At 40.4% G+C, this 22,551-nt stretch overlaps 1 protein-coding gene across 1 annotated transcript; it reads left to right on the top strand.

Annotated features, from left to right (window-relative positions):
* Nucleotides 1–837: 837 nt before the first annotated feature.
* On the top strand, nucleotides 838–21,140 carry LOC105842942 (pickpocket protein 28). Its single transcript, XM_021353289.3, has 14 exons — nucleotides 838–910; nucleotides 1,600–1,764; nucleotides 2,568–2,697; nucleotides 5,019–5,146; nucleotides 6,473–6,617; nucleotides 7,350–7,501; nucleotides 10,713–10,821; nucleotides 10,906–10,998; nucleotides 11,475–11,614; nucleotides 13,253–13,383; nucleotides 13,452–13,511; nucleotides 18,302–18,482; nucleotides 19,092–19,277; nucleotides 20,529–21,140. Exons 1-14 carry the CDS (start codon nucleotides 906–908, stop codon nucleotides 20,578–20,580), a joined length of 1,677 nt encoding a protein of 558 aa, XP_021208964.2. The 5' UTR covers nucleotides 838–905; the 3' UTR covers nucleotides 20,581–21,140.
* The last annotated feature ends 1,411 nt before the right edge of the window (nucleotides 21,141–22,551 follow it).

The following is a 22,551-nucleotide window of genomic DNA, read 5'->3' as shown; positions in this document are numbered from 1 at the left end:
TGTCCTCCCCGCAGTGGACGCAGTGGTGGCACCGAGCGTCCGGCTCCCTGTCTATGCGGCACAGGTACTTGCCGAAGCAACCGTGCCCCGACAGCACCTGTGTCACCCTAAAGGACAGGGATCCGTGCCTTCTCCCGAGCCAGTCGTCGAGTACTGGCCGGATCGCCTCGACGGTTGCGAGGCCGGCGGTAGGGCGCAGAAGCCTTTGCCGCCATTCCGCCACCAAGGCCAGACGGAGCTCCTCTCGGCGCAGCGCGATCTGCCGCTGCACCAGCCTCGAGCCCCGTGCCCGCTCTTCCTCGCGCCATCGATATAATGACGCGAGTACTTTCGCCTCTAGGTCCCAGGGCGGGGATCCGGCCAGGACGCAAGCCGCCTCGTAGGAAATCGAAGCTGATGGTCTAGAGCGACCATATCAGCGTAACCTTAACTAGTAGATGAGCTCACGGGGCTCAAGCCCGACGATGTTACTAACACGAACCCTAGCAAGAGCCGTGCTTCACAGAATCTACCACCGGATCGGAAACGCGACCTACTGAGAAGATCCGGCGAGAAACTCAGTGGGATGTGTCTATGGGTTAATTTACTGGCCGAGCCCTTCGTCGCATCGAGCCCCGCGTTTGGCCAGAACGATGAATGGTATTTGATCAGTGAACATTACTTACATTTGATTATGCTGTTGGTTAAAAAAGCTATTAGTTTTAATAGTTAGGAGACCAATCAATTTGTAATTTGGGAAATGGCGCACTTTAAAAATGTCTTCAATATACAGACAGACCGTTACAGTTTTATAATTATATTTTAATAATTAATGGTTATACGCTAACATACTGCTTCAAATGAATGTTTAGTTAGTTATCATATCGGATGTCCATTTTGTTGGACGTTGCATTCATTGCAGAGCTATGGAGTAAGTACATTATTAGACATTAGTTTATCAGTTACATCAAAACTCTAATTTTTTACTATTCAGTCTATTGATTTTGCGAGTGATTTTCTTACTGCGCGAAAACTGGAAATGTGAATTTCGGCGCCTAAATTGAAACATTACTTCGAAATATCAGCTGCATGGTAAAAATCCGGACCTTAAAATTGGAACACACGGAATACATGCTCCACCACAGAAGTGGGCAGGACAATGCCATTAACTCGTCATGCTCATAATGCGCTCTCTCATCAGTATTAAAGATTTGCATTAGGAGTAGATGTAGTTAAATAGGAATTAGTTAGGACGCGATTTTTGTGACCCAAAAATCTTAATGCAAGTACTCTTTTTTTAAATGGATTTATTGCTATACATTACATGTTCTAAGATAAAGGTAATAACTTTGGTGTATTAAAATAATTTTCGTAGGAACTGCAATTTTCGTGATTACTAGTTGTAAAGGTGGAGATTATTTGGCACCTCACGGCTCACCCGCGGCCATCACTTTGGCACCGAATGCTTTCTGTATAATTATACTCAAAACAACTACTTCCCATGAACCGTTAACTGTTTTTCCAACTCCAATACCTTAATCTCCATTGGTAATTAAGTGTTTATTGTATGAATGAAAAAATAGGCTAATGAACTAAACAATTGCACTTCCCGAAATTCAGGTCCGATAAGGAAATCACCGTTGTGTATGGCGACGTCTGTTTGAGGAAAGAAAAAAGAAAAAGACAGAGGTCACTGCTCGTGGAGAAGTTCTATGATTTTACAAGCAGTACCACATTACACGGGCTTAGGTACATTACACAAAGAGGTCTGCATCCAGTAGAAAAGTAAGTACTCAGCTTATGAGAATACCAATATAAGAATTTAGCAATAGTCCTTATTAGAGAATGGTAGATTAACAATTAACGTAAAAGTAACCAGTATTTCGTCAATAGCTAGATGGATTATTTGGTTATCCTCTAAAATCTAATGAATTAGATTCACAGACTTCATTAGTGCGCTGTATAAAAATATTTTATTATCATGGCAGTGTCTATGGGAATTATAAGTACAAGCGTTTGAAAGATATTGCGCATTTTCCATAGTACCGTATCGTAGCAGCTGATACGATACAAAAGTCGAGTAATTTTTCGACTGTGATGAAGAACTGAAGCTCTACCGGCTCCTCTATTACGGCGAGTACATCTTCTGCTCACATGAAAATACCTATCTGTTTCCTGAACTGGACAAGACAAATTAACAAAAATGTTGTCGCTTGAACCTGTTATTAGTTTATATTTATATTCCAACGTCCCTATAATTGTAACTATACTGAGATCTTAGAACTTATATCTCAAGGTGGGTGGCGCATTTACGTTGTAGATGTCTATGGGCTCCAGTAACCACTTAACACCAGGTGGGCTGTGAGCTCGTCTAACCATCTATTTCCATCGGAACCAGTAACTTTAAAGAAATTAGCTTGAATATATTTGTGTCTGTATCCGTAAATTAAGACCGTTGTATATAGAACACTACAGCTTAATTGAGATAAAGATCAAAAAAGTGTTCAAGAAAAAAATATATCTATATTTCAGTTTGGATCTAATTCGGTCGGTATATTTTTAGACTGACATCCATATTTTACTTCCAGAATATTCTGGTTGATAACCTTCATAATAAGCGTATTAATCTGTTTCTATTTGATGAGCAACGTTTGGTTTAAATGGAAGACCTGCCCTGTCATTGTCACCTTGAGCGAGAGATTAGTGTCGGTTGATGAGGTAAGTTGACCAAATCAAAAAAAAAAGTGTGTGTGTCCGCTCCGACGCACGACTGGAGTTTACTGGATATAAAAAATTAAACGAAACAATACGAGAAATAGTTCTATATTACGACAACACGATACACTACAGATTATTAACAAATTAACGAGACACAAAACAAACGACTAACAAATATATAAAAATACAATAATGAGAGAAACGCGCGATCAGTACGAGGCTTTGTGGCGGACTGCCGGCGCAGCAGCCCGGCGTCACCTGCAATAACGCGGCCGCGCGTTGGCTCCTGATTGGCGCGCGCACGCATCACGCAATCAGGAGCCAATCAGGCGCATAACGCATTTCGTGTGACATGCTAGTACGATTTTGATTGGCGCGCGCACGCATCACGCAATCAGGAGCCAATCAGGCGCATAACGCATTTCGTGTGACATGCTAGTACGATTTTGATTGGCGCGCGCACGCATCACGCAATCAGGAGCCAATCAGGCGCATAACGCATTTCGTGTGACATGCTAGTACGATTTTGGTCCCCATAATTTTCATACCCCGGGCCTATATATGTAAATCGATACTAAAGGAGTAAACTCCAATAAAAAAAAAATTCAACATAAATGAAAGTACATAATATGTCCTTGTTGAACGTCAAAAGAACTACCGCCAATTCACAAGAACTAGCCTCCGTCCTGAGAAGAATTGGCAAGAAACTTAGCGGGCATGTCTTTTTTTTTTAATATTAGATTTTTTTTTAATATTCATTTTTACTATGAGTAACAACGTAACAATTATTACAATATTGAAATGCCCGGAGCAACTAATATATCATAATACATCATATCACAATGATAGAGAAGAAGACACCCTCACCGTTTTTCACGAGTCGTAGGCGTTATTAAAGCTTCTTTTACAGCTTAATGTTATTATTTCCGACATTTAATCTCGTCGTGACTAGGAAATTTATTAGCAAATAATAATGAAGTAATATAATTACAATAAAAAAGATGTGTTGTGTTGTGGGACAACGGATAGGAACGAAGTTCCTTATAATAAAAATATTAACTTAAAGTTCTATTCGAGGTATAAAGAAAATAAAACTGGAGGTTTCGCAACAACCCACGGTCATTCGGTAACGTGCGAACTTATTGTGGTACACTTCATTCACGGTTGTTTGCATAAGAGTTAGTGTATTGCGCAAACGAACGCTCTGAGATCGTGGTCAATGAATGATAAAAAAATATTATGTTCTTTTTTGTACGTTATTACAAAGTTAAGTCGCACACTGTGTGCATTACTAATAAAAATCTTACGTTACGGACGTTTTTTCCCGGTAAGGGTACCGCTCCGCATCGTTGCATAAGGAACTTCTTTCCAAAAACATGATAGTATATCGTAAAAGATGTTTTGATTATCATTCGTTATGATCAGTGCTTCCTTTTCTGGTCTCATTCCTAGTTAATTTATGGACAGTCCTCCTAGTACTATTGACGGTGTCTCTTTGGTTGAATTGCTCATTAGCATGTCACTTTTTTAGTCGGTAAGCCATATTATTGATCCATGACCTCTTTTTTCTAAATTCATGAATCTGTTAGTCATGTGGCTATTATATTGTGTCATCATCATTTAACCATGTCACAGCCATTTTCCACTAAGTTTTTATGTAACTTAGCGAGCTTAAAACTACCACGGATAAATTAGTTCCTCGTTTTATGAACTTTAGGAAGTATCAGTTGGAAAAAAATGCGTACGTATATATGTAATGGAATTTTCTATATAACTTTGTATCCCTTTTTACGAAAATTGCGCGGACGGAGGAGTATGAAAATTTCCACACTTATAGAGAATATAGAGAAGTAGTGCATACTAGTAATTTTTTTTAAAAATAATGCATAAAAGATACATTAAATCAATAAAGAAAAGATTACACACTCTACATACCATGTATTTGACGCACACACGCATGCATACTATTTATTGTCAAGCTTTTGTTCTTGACTTCTGTGGTCAAACTGAGAATAGGTTAAATATTGTTTGTCTTTAATAATATTTTTTTATAGTGTAGCCTTGGCGAAATTTGTGATTATAGAAGTATAAAATACAATCATAATAGTGTACAAACTTACAATTCCAATTAATTATAGTCGAATTTCGACTACTGCGGGACCTCTAGTAATATATCATATGATCAATTATAAATTTTTACCAATCATTTTTCAGATAACTATTGATTATAATTTTTTATCTTAATAATTTTAGATCGAACACCACTAACGAAATATCGGTGCCGGATTGTATTTTTTCATGAAATGTGTTACTTTTTTCAGGTACCCTTTCCATCAGTAACGATTTGTCCACAAAGCAAAAATTCCCCAAAAATTTACGATTACTTTGAAGAAAAAAAAAATTTATACCAGGGATTAAAATATTCCATGATACATGAAACGAATACTATGTAAGTTTTTTTTTTGTTTTATTGCTTAGGTGGATGGACGAGCTCACAGCCCACCTGGTGTTAAGTGGTTACTGGAACCCATAGACATCTACAACGTAAATGCGCCACCCACGTCGAGATATAAGTTCTAAGGTCTCAGTATAGTTACAACGGCTACCCCACCCTTCGAACCGAAACGCATTACTGCTTCACGGCGGAAATAGGCGGGGTGGTGGTACCTACCCGTGTGGACTCCCAAGAGGTCCTACCACCAGTAATTACGCAAATTATAATTTTGCGGGTTTCATTTTTATTACACGATGTTATTCCTTCACCGTGGAAGTCAATCGTTAAAATTTGTTGAGTACGTACTTCATTAGAAAAATACCCGCCTGCGGGATTCGAACACCGGTGCATCGCTTCATACGAATGCACCGGACGTCTTATCCTTTAGGCCACGACAACTTCAAAGTAAGTTTTTTTTAATAGTAAATATAAGTCTTTAAAGCATTTTAATTGGATTGATATATTAATCGTAGCAAGATAAATAAAATAACGACTTAATAAACCCATATATACCACCAATAGATATTGTGGTACATTTGAGTCATAGTTCAAGCCAGTTTTTTTTGTTTATTGCATAGATGGGTGGACGAGCTCACAGCCCACCTGGTGTTAAGTGGCTACCGGAGCCCATAGACATCTACAACGTAAATACTGCCTTGAGATATGAGTTCTCAGTGTAGTTACAACGGCTGCCTCACCCTTCAAACCGAAACGCATTACTGCTTCACAGCAGAAATAAGCAGGGCGGTGGTACCTACCCGTGAGGACTCACAAGACGTCCGACCATCAGTATGAAGTTTGAATAATTGTTGTAAAGAAGTTGTGTAATGAAGTTAAGCATTTTGACTTTAAAAAATAAGGCACATTTTCACAGAACAGAGCAAATTATTCTAAAAAGTAATACTATCATATCATGTTTTATTATAAGTTTGCTAAATTGATACGGCCTTGGGCGCAGTCAGTTTTTGAATTTTAGTTAAGGTATAATAAATTTAAATCATAAACGAGACCTAAATAAATACGTGCCTCATTGTAATTTTTTTGTGATATAAATTAACCTTAAAATATAAATAAATATATTTTTATATTTTCCAGAATTTCTATAAACTAAACGGTTGTCTGCAAGAGATCGCTTTTAGCGATAAGACCGCCTAATGTACAAATGTATCTGCTTTTTTTTGATTGTTTTTTGAATGTAAATTGTGTTTTGGTGTGCAATAAAGTGTATTCTCTCTCTCTCTCTCTCTCTCTCTCTCTCTAAATATCATTAAACTATTTCAGTGATCAAAATCAGTTAGAAAAATTGCAAGACGTGTCTATGATCTGTGAAAGCGAAGTTTTGGATTTGCTTTGGGTTGATTCATACGGTTTCAATACGTTGGATCGTCTTTATTCTAATATCAGCCTTGTTGAACATATATTGCAGGTATAGTAACACAATTCAAATAAAATATTTATAAATAATAGTTTAAAAAAACTAACAAAATACGCTTTTACAGAAAATCCAACTAAAAAAACAGAAAATAAATTTTAATTAAAAATAGTGTAAGAAAAAATTATTTTATTGTAAAAAAAGCGTGGTGTGCTCTACAGGATATTATCAAAATATTTACAACTATTGATACCATGCACGCTTTTTTTACAATAGAATCATTTTTTCTCACACTATTTTCAATTTAAATTTATTAAATTTTTTTTTCTATTTTTTAGTTGAATTTTCTATAAAAAGCGTATTTTTTTTAGTTTATTTAAACTATTTTTAAATTTTTTAGTTGAATTTCAATTTTTTTTAATTTTTTCAAAAATGTCGTATGAAACAGTCGGTACCTTATCCGAGAAATAGGTGATCGGCGCGCCTGGTAGTTTCCCTTCTTGGCCTCGACGCAGACACACCGGGTCTCAGGAAAACAAAAAATCGCTAATTCTGATTATCCTAGTAAGGATAACGGATCGAACTGTCTAAAATATTGAATTATCACGGTCCTTAATAAGTATGCCAAATTTCGAGTTAATCCGGCGTTTTGAAGGGGGTCAAAATCAAGTTCAAAGATTCCGTTACATACTAACATACGTATGAAACTAATAAAAGCGTATTAAAAAGTCGGTTTCATAGTAAATCGATTGGACGTACCTAATAAACAAACTTGTTGAATTTCAGGTGATACCAGATTTTGAAGAGTTTTTTGACAGCTGTGTTTGGCGTAACGAGTACATAGAATGTAAGAAATTATTTCAAAGAGTTCTCACATCGGAAGGCGTCTGCTACACAATGAATACGTTGGCATCATCCGAAATATTCCGGACCGAGAAGTATCTTCTTTATTTCTATTTTTTCTTTCATTAAATTTCGTAGCAATCGAACAGTCCAGAATAAATTAGAAACATTTGATAAATTCCTTTCACAATTGGATTTTTTTTATTTATTGCTTAGATGGGTGGACGAGCTCACAGCCCACCTGGTGTTAAGTGGTTACTGGGCTCCAGTAGACATCTACAACGTAAATGCACCACCCACCTCGAGATATAAGTTCTAAGGACTCAATATAGTTACAACGGCTACCCCACCCTTCAAAGCGAAACGCATTACTGCTTCACGGCAGAAATAGGCGTGGTGGTACCTACCCATGCGGACTCCCAAGAGGTCCTACCACCAGTAATTACTTTGATTTTTATTACACGGTGTTATTCCTTCATCGTGGAAGTCAATCGTGAACATTTGTTGAGTTCATATTTCATTAGAGAAATTGGTACCGGCCTGCGGGATTTGAACACCGTTGCATCGCTACATTCGAATGCACCGAACGTCTTATCCTTTAGGCCACGACGACTTCAAATAATATTATGATGAAATATTATGAAATATTATGATGTTCATTTTTTACCATTATATGTGTAAGCTTGTGTCCTTTTTCTATGTTTTTATAAAATAGTAGTGAAGACATACGTATAAAAAAAAACGTGTGGCACTCGGGAACTGCCGCGGTAAAGCTATTGCATAGCATTTTTTTATCAACATATGCAATTATAATTAGACAAAGATAATTTAATATTAAAACAATAATTAAACAAGACCACGCTATATTAAACATTAATAAAAGCAAAACATTAACTGTCCCCTTAACACTTATAAGCTAGACCGCGCGAGATAGAGATGGGCAGACTTTTCATGATGCGCATGCAGTGTGACGTCACGCCACGCGCTTATTCACAAATACTACACAAGCGCAACGTGTGAATGCCATTCCGACAGGAGCCCTCTTCTTCGATATAGCGAAGGCGTTCGACAAAGTCTGGCACAACGGTTTGATATACAAACTGTATAACATGGGAGTGCCAGACAGACTCGTGCTCATCATACGAGACTACTTGTCGAACCGTTCGTTCCGATATCGAGTCGAGGGAACGCGTTCCCGGCCCCGTCACGTCACAGCCGGAGTCCCGCAAGGCTCCGCCCTCTCCCCGTTACTATTCAGTTTGTATATCAACGATATACCCCGGTCTCCGGAGACCCATCTGGCGCTCTTCGCCGATGACACCGCCATCTACTACTCGTGTAGGAAGAAGGCGTTGCTTCATCGACGACTTCAGACCGCAGCTACCACCATGGGACAGTGGTTCCGGAAGTGGCGCATCGACATTAACCCCACGAAAAGCACAGCGGTGCTCTTCAAAAGGGGTCGCCCTCCGAACACCACGCTGAGCATCCCTCTCCCGACTAGGCGCGTCAACACCCCCGCCCCCGCCGTTCGCCCAATCACGATGTTCGACTAGCCCATACCGTGGGCCCCGAAGGTCAAATATTTAGGCGTCACCCTCGACAGTAGGATGACATTCCGCCCCCACATCAAGACGGTACGCGATCGTGCCGCCTTCATCCTAGGACGTCTCTACCCGATGATATGTAGGCGAAGTAAAATGTCCCTTAGAAATAAGGTGACACTCTACAAAAATTGCATACGCCCCGTCATGACCTATGCAAGTGTAGTGTTCGCTCACGCGGCCCGCATACACTTAAAATCCTTTCAAATCATTCAATCCCGTTTTTGCAGGATAGCCGTCGGAGCCCCGTGGTTCGTCAGGAATGTCGACCTCCATGACGACCTGGACTTAGAGTCCATCAGTAAGTATCTTCAGTCGGCGTCCATGCGCCACTTCGATAAAGCGGCACGACACGAGAACCCTCTCATCGTGGCCGCCGGTAACTACATTCCCGATCCTGCGGACAGAATGGAAAGCAGTCGACGTCGCCCAAAACACGTCATCTCGGATCCTCCTGATCCACTAACGGTGCTTTTAGGTACTTCAAGCACCGGTCACCGTTCTCGTCGAACCCGTCGCTTGCGACGAAGGGCTCGACGAGTAAATTAACTCTCAGACACAGCCCACTGAGTTTCTCGCCGGATCTTCTCAGTGGGTCGCGTTTCCGATCCGGTGGTAGATTCTGCGAAGCACGACTCTTGCTAGGGTTCGTGTTAGCAACATCGTCAGGTTTGAGCCCCGTGAGCTCACCTACAAAAGTTAGGGTTACGCTGACATAGCCTCTCAAGGCTCTCAGCTTAGGTAGGAAAAAAAAAAAAAAAACATGTGAATGTGTTGAACGCGAGCTACATGTTAGGTGGAGTGAGGGGTGTAAGGTTTTTTTCGTTACGGAATTTAATGATTCGGTCGCCGCGCTCAAGGCCCGCCATAAAATCTATGCAATAGCTTAATAAAAAAATATAACAGAGTAAACGCAGTATAAGTTTTTTATCGCATTCACATTTGAATAAAATCTGATAATTAACAAGAACTAAATTTAACAAGAATTAAATAACTATATAAAAACTCAGATACGCACTGGAAGTAATTGATTGATTTGTTAACAAGACATTCAACAAAATGACGCATAGGAACTAAAAAAAAACTCTGAAAAAGACTGCTACAATTTTTTTGAAAAATTCCACCGTCGTCATCTAAATAATTCCACCGAACAGAGACGCAGTCGAGAAAGGAATAACCTTTGCTTTGATCATACTGTTAAAATATTTTAGTCGAATGTAATTAATCTACAGGATACCCTGTAGATTAATTACATTCGACTAAAATATTTTGCTGAAGTTAATTTATATTTATATAGTTATATATAAAAATGAATTGCTGTTCGTTAGTCTCGCTAAAACTCGAGAACGGCTGGACCGATTTGGCTAATTTTGGTCTTGAATTATTTGTGGAAGTCCAGAGAAGGTTTAAAAGGTAGATAAATATGAAAATGCCCGGAAATAAATAAAAATAACAGTTTTGTTTTCCCTTTGATGTGTCTCCCGGCGGACAGATTCCTTTTGTTTGTTTTAAGTTTATTTTATACAAAAGTTTAGGTCTTTTGATTTATCGATTGAGGCACTACGAAGTCTGTCGGGTCAGCTAGTGATTTGATAAATTAACGCCATCAATGCAAAACTTTAACCAAAGCTATTTAATCAAAATATTACTGAGCACATAATTTTTATAACAAATTTAATGATATCGAAATGTTTTTTTTTAGTTTACATGGAGATTTTGCTTACTTGGAATCAACAGAGATGAGCCGTAATTGGACGATAGAGGAAGGCTATAAAAGCGAAGATAACAATACATATCCAAGAAGAGGAAGGGTATAATTCTACAGTTTATCTAACTATTATTAGAAAAAAATATGAAGTAGACCTTAAATTAATCGATTTAATATAATATTTTAGAAAAACGGGGCCGAGCCAGATTTAAAAGTTGTACTTAAAGATAACCCGGAACAGAAAGATAAGCTATGTAATAAACTTAAAAATGGTTTCAAGGTAATTTTTTTAAGCAAACATGTATAATGAATCAATTAAAATTACTTTTAAAATAAAATACTTCATAAAGTTTTCTTCGTTTTGCGCGACACGTAGGTATAATTAAAGCTACTTTTACCGTTTAATCTCGCGTTTTCACTGTTATTATCAGGGTTGTCCGTTACCTTGTGTAACTGTAAAGTAAAACTGTAAAAACTGTAAAAAACTGTAAAGTATTCGAAACGTCCGAAATAATACAATGACAATAACAAACACGAGATTAAACCGTAAAAGTACATCGTTTTAATTATATTTATGACTCGCGGAAATCGTAGAAATTTTTATTAAGTAAACCATGTTTTATTTCAAATAAAAAATTAATAGTTTTTTTTAATTAATTTTTTTAATTACTTTATTTTACTTAGTATTACTTAGTAAGAATGCAATTTAAATGCTTAAAGCCAGTAGTAGTAGTAAGGTTAAATATTAATTTACAGATATTTATACACCATCCCGCAGATTTGCCGCAGCCTTCATTGTACTATTACAGTGCGTTGTCGTCCCAAGTTTCTTCTATGGCACTAAAATTTGATATTTTGCGTACATCAAACAGTTTGGATTCATTACCCGTTGAGCAGTAAGTTAGGCATAAATTGTTTTATTGTACCTAAGTATTTTTAAGTTTTGCACGTAATAAGAAACGAATCAATATATACTTAAAAGTTCAGTTTGAGAATAATTCTGGTGAAGAATACTGATGTTAGGACCTCTTGTGAGTTCGCGCGGGTAGGTACCACCACCCTGTCTATATCTGCCGTGAAGCAGTAATGCGTTTCAGTTTGAAGGGCGGGGCAGCCGTTGTAACTATACTTGAGACCTTAGAACTTATACCTCAAAGTGGGTGGCGCATTTACGTCCTAGATGTCTATGGGTTCCAATAACCACTTAACACCAGGTGGGCTGTGAGTTCGTCCATCCATCTAAGCAATAAAAAAAATAAAAATAAAAACCCTCTAGGCTCTCTGTTTTAATAAATATTATAGCAATTATTTTGAATTTGAATCTCAACATCGTGATAGGTTTTTTGGAACGTGTTTTATGACATTTAACAAGAGTACGTATAGACAAGGTACTGAGTTGGTAGCTTTGCTCTGTAGACCAAATGGTCTATCACGAAAATATCATTAGCGCAATTGAAGCTTTTGTCGGATTTCTATTCTGTGCTTGAGCTTTATATACAGGGTGCTCCTGAATAAATATTAAAAGTCGAAATGCGGTTATATAGTATCAACTATGTTAATCTCATCAAGGATAAATAAGATTTTAAGTCGTAGTTACTAGATTTACAAACAATTATTATTATAGTTAAACAATATAGTTATTTAATTCTTGTTAAATTTAGTTCTTGTTAATTATCAGATTTTATTCAAATGTGAATGCGATAAAAAACTGATACTGCGTTTACTCTGTTATATTTTTTTATTAAGCTATTGCATAGCTTCTTTCGCGGGCCTTGAGCGCGGCGACTGAATCAAGAAATTCCGTAACGAAAATAACCTGACACCCTCAGTACGCCTACTATGTAGCTCGCGTTCATAGCGAGCATCATGAAAAGTCTGCCCATCTCTCTCTCACGCTGTCTAGCTTATGAGTGTTAAGGGGACAGTTAATGTTTTGCTTTTGTTAATGTTTATAAATATAGCGTGGTCTTAGTTTTATTATTGTTTTAATATTAAATTATTATTGTCATTGTTTATGTAAAGACTAGCTGACACAGCAGACTTCTTAGTGCCTCAATCAATAAATAAAAGACGTAAACTTTTGTATAAAATAAACTTAAAACAAACAAAAGGAATCCGTCCAACGGGGGACACATCAAAGGAAAAACAAAATTGTTATTTTTATTTAATTCCGAGCATTTTCATATTTATCTACCTTTTAAACCTTCTCTGGACTTACACGAATAACTCAAGACCAAAATTAGCCAAATCGGTCCAGCCGTTCTCGAGTTTTAGCGAGACTAACGGACAGCAATTCATTTTCATATATATATAGATACTGCTGAGGATCGTGACTCCGTCCGATTCCGTCAACTAGCTGTCTCCATCGATCCCGTTCTGTAACTTGGTGGAGTGCGTCGCTGACAGTTATTTTCAGTTCCTCCGCTGTTTGGTCCGACCATCGTTTGGGACCTCTACCCCTAGGCCTTTTCCCTTCGATTTTAAAGATACTAGTGTGCTTGAAATAAAACCGTATCGTCATTGTCCAATTGCAGACGTCAATGCTATTTTCCCCACGAGCGACAACTGAGATATTTCCAAAGCTATTCTTCAAACAATTGCCGAGTCGAATGCTTGACTAATTACACATTTACGAAATGTGGATGCGTCGCATTTTATATGCCCTGTAAGTTGTAAACTTAGTTTTACAGTCTTCCTACAGAATATCATGATTTATCGTACTTATTCTTTCAGATCACATCAGTGATAAAATTTGCACCTTAGCAAAGTTTGAGTGCGTGAAAAATGCCAAAGGTAAGTTTTTACAAAACGAATTCAAAATTTTACGATTAGGTAAAATTATATGAATCATAAGTAACATAAAAATAAAACACATAATTAATTGTACGTTTAATATTTACAGTTGCCTCACTAAAACATATTATACATTTAAATAATTTATTCTCTAGTTAGTGAAATAGTTAATGAAATACTTTTTGTAGTAAGTGCATAACGACATTGTTATATATCGTAGAAATGGTAATACAGGCGTTTAGTAATACATATACCTGAAATAGGCCATTCCTTTTGGAGAAGTCTGAAGTGACACATATGAACAACAAAATCTGTAAAATACTCCCGATCCCGATCCCGATGGATGGACGAGCTCACAGCCCACCTGGTGTTAAGTGGTTACTGGAGCCCATAGACATCTACAACGTTAATGCGCCACCCACCTCGAGGTATAAGTTCTAAGGTCTCAGTATAGTTACAACGGCTACCCCACCCTTCGAACCGAAACGCATTACTGCTTCACGGCGAAAATAGGCGGGGTGGTGGTACCTACCCGTGCGGACTCACAAGAGGTCCTATCACCAGTGAAGAAGAGATCCTACCGCCCATAGACACAGCCCACTGAGTTTCTCGCTGGATCTTCTCAGGGGGTCGCGTTTTCGATCGGGTAGTAGAGTCTGCGAAGCACCGCTCTTGCTAGGGCTAGTGCTAGCAACACGCCCGGTTTGAGCCCCCGTGAGCTCACCCACTCGCTCGCTTACGCTTACAGAGCCTCTCAAGCTTAGGTAGGAAAAAAATCTATGCATATAAATAAAGTTGGAGTGTCTGTTTGTAATATTGAAATTTTTTTTTTTTTTTTTTTTTTTTTTTATTGCCTTTGTAGGCAGACGGGCATGCGGCCCACCTGATGGTGAGTGGTTACCGTCGCCCATGGACTTCAGCAATGCCAGGGGCAGAGCCAAGCCGCTGCCTACCGCTTAATACTCTCCATAAGCCTCGTTTGAAGAAGGACATGTCATAGCGCTCGGGAAACACCGTGGAGGGGAGCTCATTCCATAGCCGGATGGTACGTGGCAAAAAAGATCTCTGGAAACGCACTGTGGATGACCGCAGTGGCTCCAGGTAGTATGGATGAACTCTACTCCGGTGGCGGGCGGTGCGATGGTAAAAACGAGATGCTGGTATCATCTCGAACAATTCCTCAGAGCACTCCCCATGGAACATACGGTACAAAATACAGAGGGAACCGAAGTCCCTCCGCAGACCCAGAGGCTCCAAACGATCCGAGAGAATGGGATTATCGACAATCCGAACGGCCCTCCTCTGTATGGAGTCAAATGGAAGAAGCTGGTATTTGGGAGCCCCGGCCCAGAGATGGGAGCAGTACTCCACGCGAGGCCGGACTTGTGCTTTATAAAGCAAAAGTCTTTGTCCAGGCGTGAAGTACCGCTTCGCTCTGTTGAGGACTCCCAGCATTTTGGACGCCAACTTGGCTTTGCCTTCCAAATGACTCCGAAACTGGACATCGCTCGAAATGTCGACCCCAAGTATCCCGATACTCTCGGAAGGTTGCAGGGATACTCCTTGGAATTGCGGCGCCATGACAAAGGGGTCCTTCTTCGCAGTGAACGCGCAAACCTGTGTCTTCAACGGGTTGAATTGAACTAAGTTCAATTCACCCCATTTGGAGACTCGCCCCAGAGAGTTCTCCACTTCAGACACAAGTTTTGATCGTCTCTCTTGCACCACGCTCCGAGAGAGACTCTGATGGCCGATATATCGCGCATCCCCCGTGCTATCATCTGCATAGCAATGCATGCCATCAATAGACAGCATGTCATTGATATACAGGATGAAAAGCGTGGGGGAGAGCACCGAACCTTGTGGAACGCCAGCGTTAATGGTCATGGTATCAGAACAGTCACCGTCTACAACGACCGTGATGCTCCGCCCATCCAAAAAGCTAGCGATCCACTTGCAGAGACCCTCGGGGATTCCGTAAGATGGTAACTTCGATAGAAGTGCCCTATGCCAGACCCTGTCGAAGGCCTTCGCGATATCAAGGCTCACAGCAAGAGCCTCGCCCTTGCTCTCCAAGGCTTCAGCCCACCTGTGAGTAAGGTATACAAGAAGATCGCCAGCTGAGCGACCGTGACGGAAACCGTACTGTCGGTCACTGATCAGCTGGCGATCTTCAAGATACTTCAGGAGTTGTGTATTTATAATTCGCTCCATCACCTTGGAAAGCAAGGAAGTTATCGCGATAGGCCTGTAGCTCGATGGGTCCGACCGGTCACCCTTCTTGGGGATAGGGTGGACGTGGGCGGTCTTCCATGAAGACGGAACCCTGTTAGTGCAATAAGAGAGGCGATACAAACGCGTTAGCGCAGGTGTCAGCTCAGGGGCGCACGTTTTCAAAACCACTGCGGGGATGCCGTCTGGCCCACTCGATTTATGGACGTCCAGGAGTCTGAGCTCCCGCCTGACTGCACACTGTGTGAAGCAGATTTCCGGCAGGGAGCTATCACACCGGGGGATGTTCGGTGGTGTGGCACCCCCGTCGTCCACAGTCGAGTTCGAGGCGAAGAGTTTGACCAGAAGGTCAGCCTTCTCTTTCGCGCTGTGGGCCAGATTGTCATCGGACTTGCGCAGTGGTGGGAGACTAGACCTGCAGAAGTTTCCTTCTGCAGCTTTGGCGAGCGACCAAAAAGCACGGCTCCCGGAGGGATAGCTCTTCAATCGCTCGCCAACTCTAGCGACGTGCTCCGACTTCGCCTTGGCAATTACCTTCTTGTAGGACCTGGAAGCGGCGTTATATTTCCGCCTTTCCCCTGAGATGTTAGGATCCCGACGTCTCCTGGCATTATCCCATGCCACGTATGCGGATCGCTTGAGGTGTGCAGCATCCCTGCTGGCATTGTTATACCAGGGTCTGCTGCGACCCCCAACGGGCACTTCAGAGGAGGGAATAAACAATTCCATCCCCTGGAGCACCACGTCTTTAAGACGGTCCGCACAGACGTCAGGATCAGCAGAGGAAAAGCAGAACCGCCCCCATGGGTAGGATGCGTAAAATTCACGCAATCCATCCCAGTCTGCTGACATATACCGCCAAACTCTTCGATACCTGGTCGTCGTTCGACGATCAGGACGAGAGAGTGGTACGGCAGCACGAATAAGGCAGTGATCAGACGATCCAAGCGGAGCGTCGACCACCACACTGTATCCGGCCGGATCTGTGGTCAGCAGAAGGTCCAACAAAGAAGGCTCGTGCCCCTCGATATCTGGGACACGGGTGGGCTGTGTCACCAGCTGGGAGAAGCCGTAGGCCAAGGCGAAATCGTAGGCAGTCCGACCCGGGAGGTCAGTGGTTCTGGATCCCAACCACTCTTGGTGGTGAGCATTAAAGTCTCCAAGAACCACTACCTCCGCAGATGGGTACTGCTCAAGCACGCGGTTAGTCCCCTCTTGCACATGCTCAAACAGAGCTGAACCTGCATCACTGCTGTGGGACCTGTACAGGCACGCGTAGATTCGGCTACGACCCCCGTGATCTACGCGCAGCCACAAGAGGGACAGGTCCCGTTGTTCGAGGCCCCGAAGACGGCGACAACAGACATCAGCCCGGACGAATACGCACACCCCGGCTTTACGCAGGAAGTTGTGCTCCAATACGTAGCCGGGGTATTCAAGGTATGAGGTATCATCCGGAGCAGATATCTGCGTCTCCGTTAAAAAAAGCAGGGCAGGCTGCGCCGTCTCAAGGTGGTGGTGTACGGCGTCAAGGTTGCTATGTAGGCCCCTGACATTGCTGAAATCCACATTAAATGTGGAATGGGGGACCGCCTGTGAAACCCTTTTCTTTTTTTTTGTCGTCTTCATGATGTTTATGTTTTCGGAGAGTAGGATTAGGAGAGGTAGGATGTTGGAGGTGAGATCGAGGCAACACCTGAATGAAGCGCGGAACATAGTACGTGCTCGACCACGGATTGCGTGAGAGACTGACGCAGGGCATGGAAGGGCCCCCAGTCCACTCTGCGTGCGATCGCCGGGATCCACTCCGGTCTCCGACTCCGGCACGACGACCGCACGGCAGGATTTTACACCGGTTGGCGGGACAGCTTCCCGGGGCGGAGTTTAGTAGAGACACCCGGGTTCAGGTCCCCTACTGACCGGCGGGCGGCAGCGGGTACCGTTTCACTGGGTCTCCCTATACCCCCGTCAAACAATCACGCCCCGTGAGTTCGCACGCACGTCTGCTCCGCAAGTTCCAGGCGTCACCAAGACTCAACCCCAACAAGGAAGGGGAAAGGGAAGGGATAGAACTGGCTCTCCAACCCACACGCCGGAACACAGCTAGGCTATTTGGCGGCGGACTCTAGTTGGAGGGTGGTCGCCAGCCAGTCGGACTAGGTCCTACCACCGGTTAAAATGAAATAGCCTCTTTTTACTACATGCATAAGAATTTATATACGGTACATACACCAAAATAACATTTTACAATTTTTGTCTGTCTGTCTGTTTGTTCCGGATAATCTCTGGAACGGCTGGACCGATTTTGACGGGACTTTCATTGATAGGTAGCTGACGATATGAGGAGTAACTTAGGCTTTTTTTTTAGACTAGCTTTGCCCCGCGGCTTCACCCGCGGTACGGTAGCCGCGGGTATTATCGCGGGACTCAGCTCTCAATAATAAAATTTAATGTTTCCGAAGCGAAGCGAGGGCGGGTCGCTATATTAAATAAAATTCTTAAAGAAATTCTGCCCCCTTTGTTCCTCTTTGTAATTACATATGCGTACATATTTTTAGAGGAAGTAGCACAAACACGTGGAATGGAATCGATATCCGACAACGCACATGCATGTCAATGCCTCCCTTCCTGTAACAGTATCGATTATGACGCCGAGATTCTGAAGTCAGAATTCCACATAAAGGATTACATGACAAGCTTCACGAAAAGTTTCGGTTACGACGATATATATAGTGAAACGTAAGTGTTTACGTCGCTTTTTTGAATGTTCAATACCATACTGAGCGTATTAATATAATTTTAGATTAATTAAAACTGCAGACGATAACTTTTAAGTATATTTCAAAATATTATATTTAATACGTAATGTAAACAGTGAGTACATAATATTGCTTTAATATTGTTGATTTTTTATGATGCTATGATATTATTAGCCTACGGACATCTGCTGGACAAACACAGCCATTAAGAATCGTCATAATGCGGAGGCCTTCCAGCCCATTTTCTCTATAATGTTATTAATAAAATTATTAGTATGTGTGTGCAAGTTACACACGGTAGAAGTGAAACTTATAAATAAGATATAGATATACTGACTATCCCACTACACAGGAGCATACATATGGACAATGTTTAGGAGACGATAGTGGGGATGCTATGTATTCTATCTCATTCTCTCGCCGGCTGAATCATATACATTTATGTGTTTGCGTCTCTATGGACTTATTTTTTCGTTTCATCGAGTTTGAAACCACAACGATTCTGAAGAAGTTTCACTTCAAAAATATGTATTATCAAATCGGATTTGTAGAATTTGTGTAAATTTTCTAAAACTTTTACTTACTTCAGGATAATGGGCAATGACAGTTTCTCGAAGATAGAACTGTTTTATAAGTTACCACGTTTCATGTCGTTCAAACGTTCAGAACTATTTGGCAAGACCGACTTCTTGGCGAACTGCGGCGGTCTCCTCGGGTTGTTCCTAGGATTCTCTTTCCTCAGTCTAGTCGAGATAATCTATTTCATAACATTGAGGTTCGTTATGTTTCTTTTGTCTTTAGATTTAAGGCATCTCTAATTATTATTTTTAAGTTGATTACATTTCACGGCTTATCACGAATTATAATTTTGTGAAGATGAAAATTCCAAGTCAAGCAAGCTTTTGTTTGGATAAAATGAAACAGATACGCGTACTGATATTTTATAAATTTGAACAGAGACGCAAATAGATTGTTGAACATTCCGACAAATTTTGAAATACTAACATATTCGTAAACGAAAAGTAGACTAATTTAAGCTTTTTAAAGTAAGTTTCATAACATTCCTTTATAAGAAACAGATCATGTAGGCCACGTGTTTTAAAGTCGTACTGTAAAGTCTAAATACATACTAGTCATCCATACTACCTGGAGCCACTGCGGTCATCCACAGTGCGTTTCCAGAGGTCTTTTTTGCCACGTACCATCCGGCTATGGAATTAGCTCCCCTCTACGGTGTTTCCCGAGCGCTATGACATGTCCTTCTTCAAACGAGGCTTGTGGAGAGTATTAAGTGGTAGGCAGCGGCTTGGCTCTGCCCCTGGCATTGCTGAAGTCCATGGGCGACGGTTACCACTCATCATCAGGTGGGCCGTATGCTCGTCTGCCTACAAGGGCAATAAAAAAAAGAAAAAAAAAAGTTATCAAAATTTCAATATGAGATCCTTTATCTTTTTATTCGGGCTTGTAGTTTGAATCGGCATATGGGATGGTTTATAAGGAGCTTTGGAATAAACATCAACAAAGCAATATTCGTTGAATCGTTGCTTTAGTCTGAGAATGTAATTTAAGATCTAGAAACAACACTTAAAATTAGGCAATTTTTGGTTCAGGCCATTTAGGAAGAGTCATTATATATTCCAGAGCACGGCGATGCCTGAACTCCCTTTTTATTCAATCAGCATCTTTATTAGTGTGGATAGGTAAAAGAACTCATAGACTGTACTTGCTTTTAGGCGGATACAGGTTACTGTGCAAGCTCGCAGGCTTTTAGTTTTTTTTTTTATTGCTTTGATGGGTGGATGAGCTCACAGCCCACCTGGTGTTAAGTGGTTACTGGAGCCTAAATCTACAACATAAACCTATCTACAACATAAATGCGCCACCCAACTTGAGATAAGTTCTAAGATCTCAAGTATAGTTACAAGGGCTGCCCCACCCTTCAAACAGAAAGCATAACAATTATTAACCTGTTTGATTATAAACTTTTTATTCTATAACTAATAAAAATGTTTTGTTACATTTTCAGAATATGGTGCGCCTTAGCACGGGAAAAGCGTTATCAGAAAAATGAAAAATGAAACAGAAATATCATCATTAAATATATATTTATTGTAGACATTATTAATAGATTGAGGAATGTCTGTTTTGACCTTTTTTAATTTACATACTAATATAAAAAAATTGTACATAAAAAGTCACATTTAAATATGAAAAAAAGATGACAATATTAAGAATATAATTTATGAAAGTGGTACATTAATGGTGACGCAAAAAAAGGTTATCAGCATAAAATTAAATATAATACGTGCATATTCGGAAATCCGTTAAGTAAAGAATAAGGCTCAGAAGAATGTCCCCAGTTCTCAATTTTGAAACAAAATAAATAAGCTATCCTTCAAAGATGCTTTGTTTTTGGCTTAAATAAAATAAAAACCTACGACATATACTTATGTTATGCTGTCGCAAAGAAAAGATAGCTTGAATCGGAACACATATAGATAATCTTTTAAATAAACATTCCTCTTAGATCATTAAAATATGATATTTACAATTGCACTTTAACTAAATTTGTATTTACTATTATCTAAATTATAATACATAATTAAATCATATTTTTTTAACGGGATAATTGTTATTTCAATGAGAATCGAAATAAAAACAATGAAAATTCTTCCCCAAAATTAATTATTGGTGACAAACCCCTCATTGATCGTAGCTTTGGACCTGTCCTTGAGAAACTGTTCTCAAATCTAAATTAAGAAAACGTGTCATCTCAGGAGCACTAGAAAGTCACCCATAGCTAATCTCGGAGCGATTAAAAACAAACAGTAGAAAAATGGAAAACCATTCAAATTAGATATTTGACTACATCTAGAGCCGTTGCTCTATAGCTTGTTGGAGATGATATCGACATCGCGTTTTTACCGTCGCACATACGCCACTTAAGCAAAGTTGGCGCATACTTAGAACAACAAGTATAACGTCTTTGTTTACCGCATATCAACTGGCTCTGGGATGAATTTCCCTCCACGGTTTTCCCTCAGCGCTACAACATGTCCTTCTTCATGGGACATTCTTATTGGGGTCTGCGGAGATCACTCCGCAGGTGGCAGCGGCTTGGCTAGTCTCCTGGCATTGATGACATTAATAAGCGATAGTAACCACTCACCATCAGGAAAGTCGTATGCTCATCTGCCCACAAAGGCAATAAAAACTTAGGGTCCCCTGAATGATCCAAAAATTGTGAGTTCGATTTTTAATTTCGATAAGCTTTCGTATGACAAACAAGTTTGCTTACTCTTTATCTGGGTATGTGCATATATTTAAACGCATATGTACTTGTACTTATGTGTAAGTATTTAAACGCATGTCTCTGGTATTCATAGCACAGGGAATCCTAGCTCGGAGTCATATTTGATTTACCCTCAATTATACCCAAGTCTTTACCTATGAGGATGGCGTTTTACAATACAGACCCTTGCGAATCCTTTTTTTGTATTGCCATTGTAGGTAGACGTGCATACGGCTCACCTGATGGTGAGTGGTTACCGTCGCCCATGGACTTTAGCAACGCCAGCGGCAGAGCCAAGCCGCTGTCTACCAATCCCCGTCAGCCTTGGTTAATCGCTCGTCCCCGCTGCTTCTACACAACTACTTTCTACATCATACGGTACAACAAACGGTCTCTAACCTAAAAGAGCTAAAATTGGCAGTTTGACGTCACACTCCGTACTCATCAGCTCTTGTGCCGACAAACTGTTACTTTTCAAAGTTGCTTGGCAAGGAAAATATTTATTACCCGAGAGGCAGCGTAAAATTACCTTTGAAGAGTTGGCTGGCTCCCGGATAACTGACTTCTTCAAGAAGAGCATTGAAAAATGACTACTGCGCTGGCAGAGGTACATCGAACCATGGGTGCTTATTTATATTGATAAAAATAATAACTATTACCCAATAAAAATATGGGTTTGAACTTTGTATCCTAAACATTGATTTTGATTAGGCACACTGGGATCCTTTTTTATTTATTGCTTAAATGGGTGGATGAG

The sequence above is a fragment of the Bombyx mori genome, chromosome 9, assembly GCF_030269925.1.
Source record: "Bombyx mori chromosome 9, ASM3026992v2".
NCBI lineage: Eukaryota > Metazoa > Arthropoda > Insecta > Lepidoptera > Bombycidae > Bombyx > Bombyx mori.
This window is presented reverse-complemented; position numbering and strand designations above follow the sequence as displayed.

Excerpts from the sequence above, each read along its gene's own strand:
- LOC105842942 (XM_021353289.3), top strand. Across the intron at positions 6,618-7,349 it reads TTGTTGAACATATATTGCAG|GTGATACCAGATTTTGAAGA; the intron begins GTATAGTAACAC and ends GTTGAATTTCAG. Across the intron at positions 13,384-13,451 it reads CGTCGCATTTTATATGCCCT|ATCACATCAGTGATAAAATT; the intron begins GTAAGTTGTAAA and ends TTATTCTTTCAG.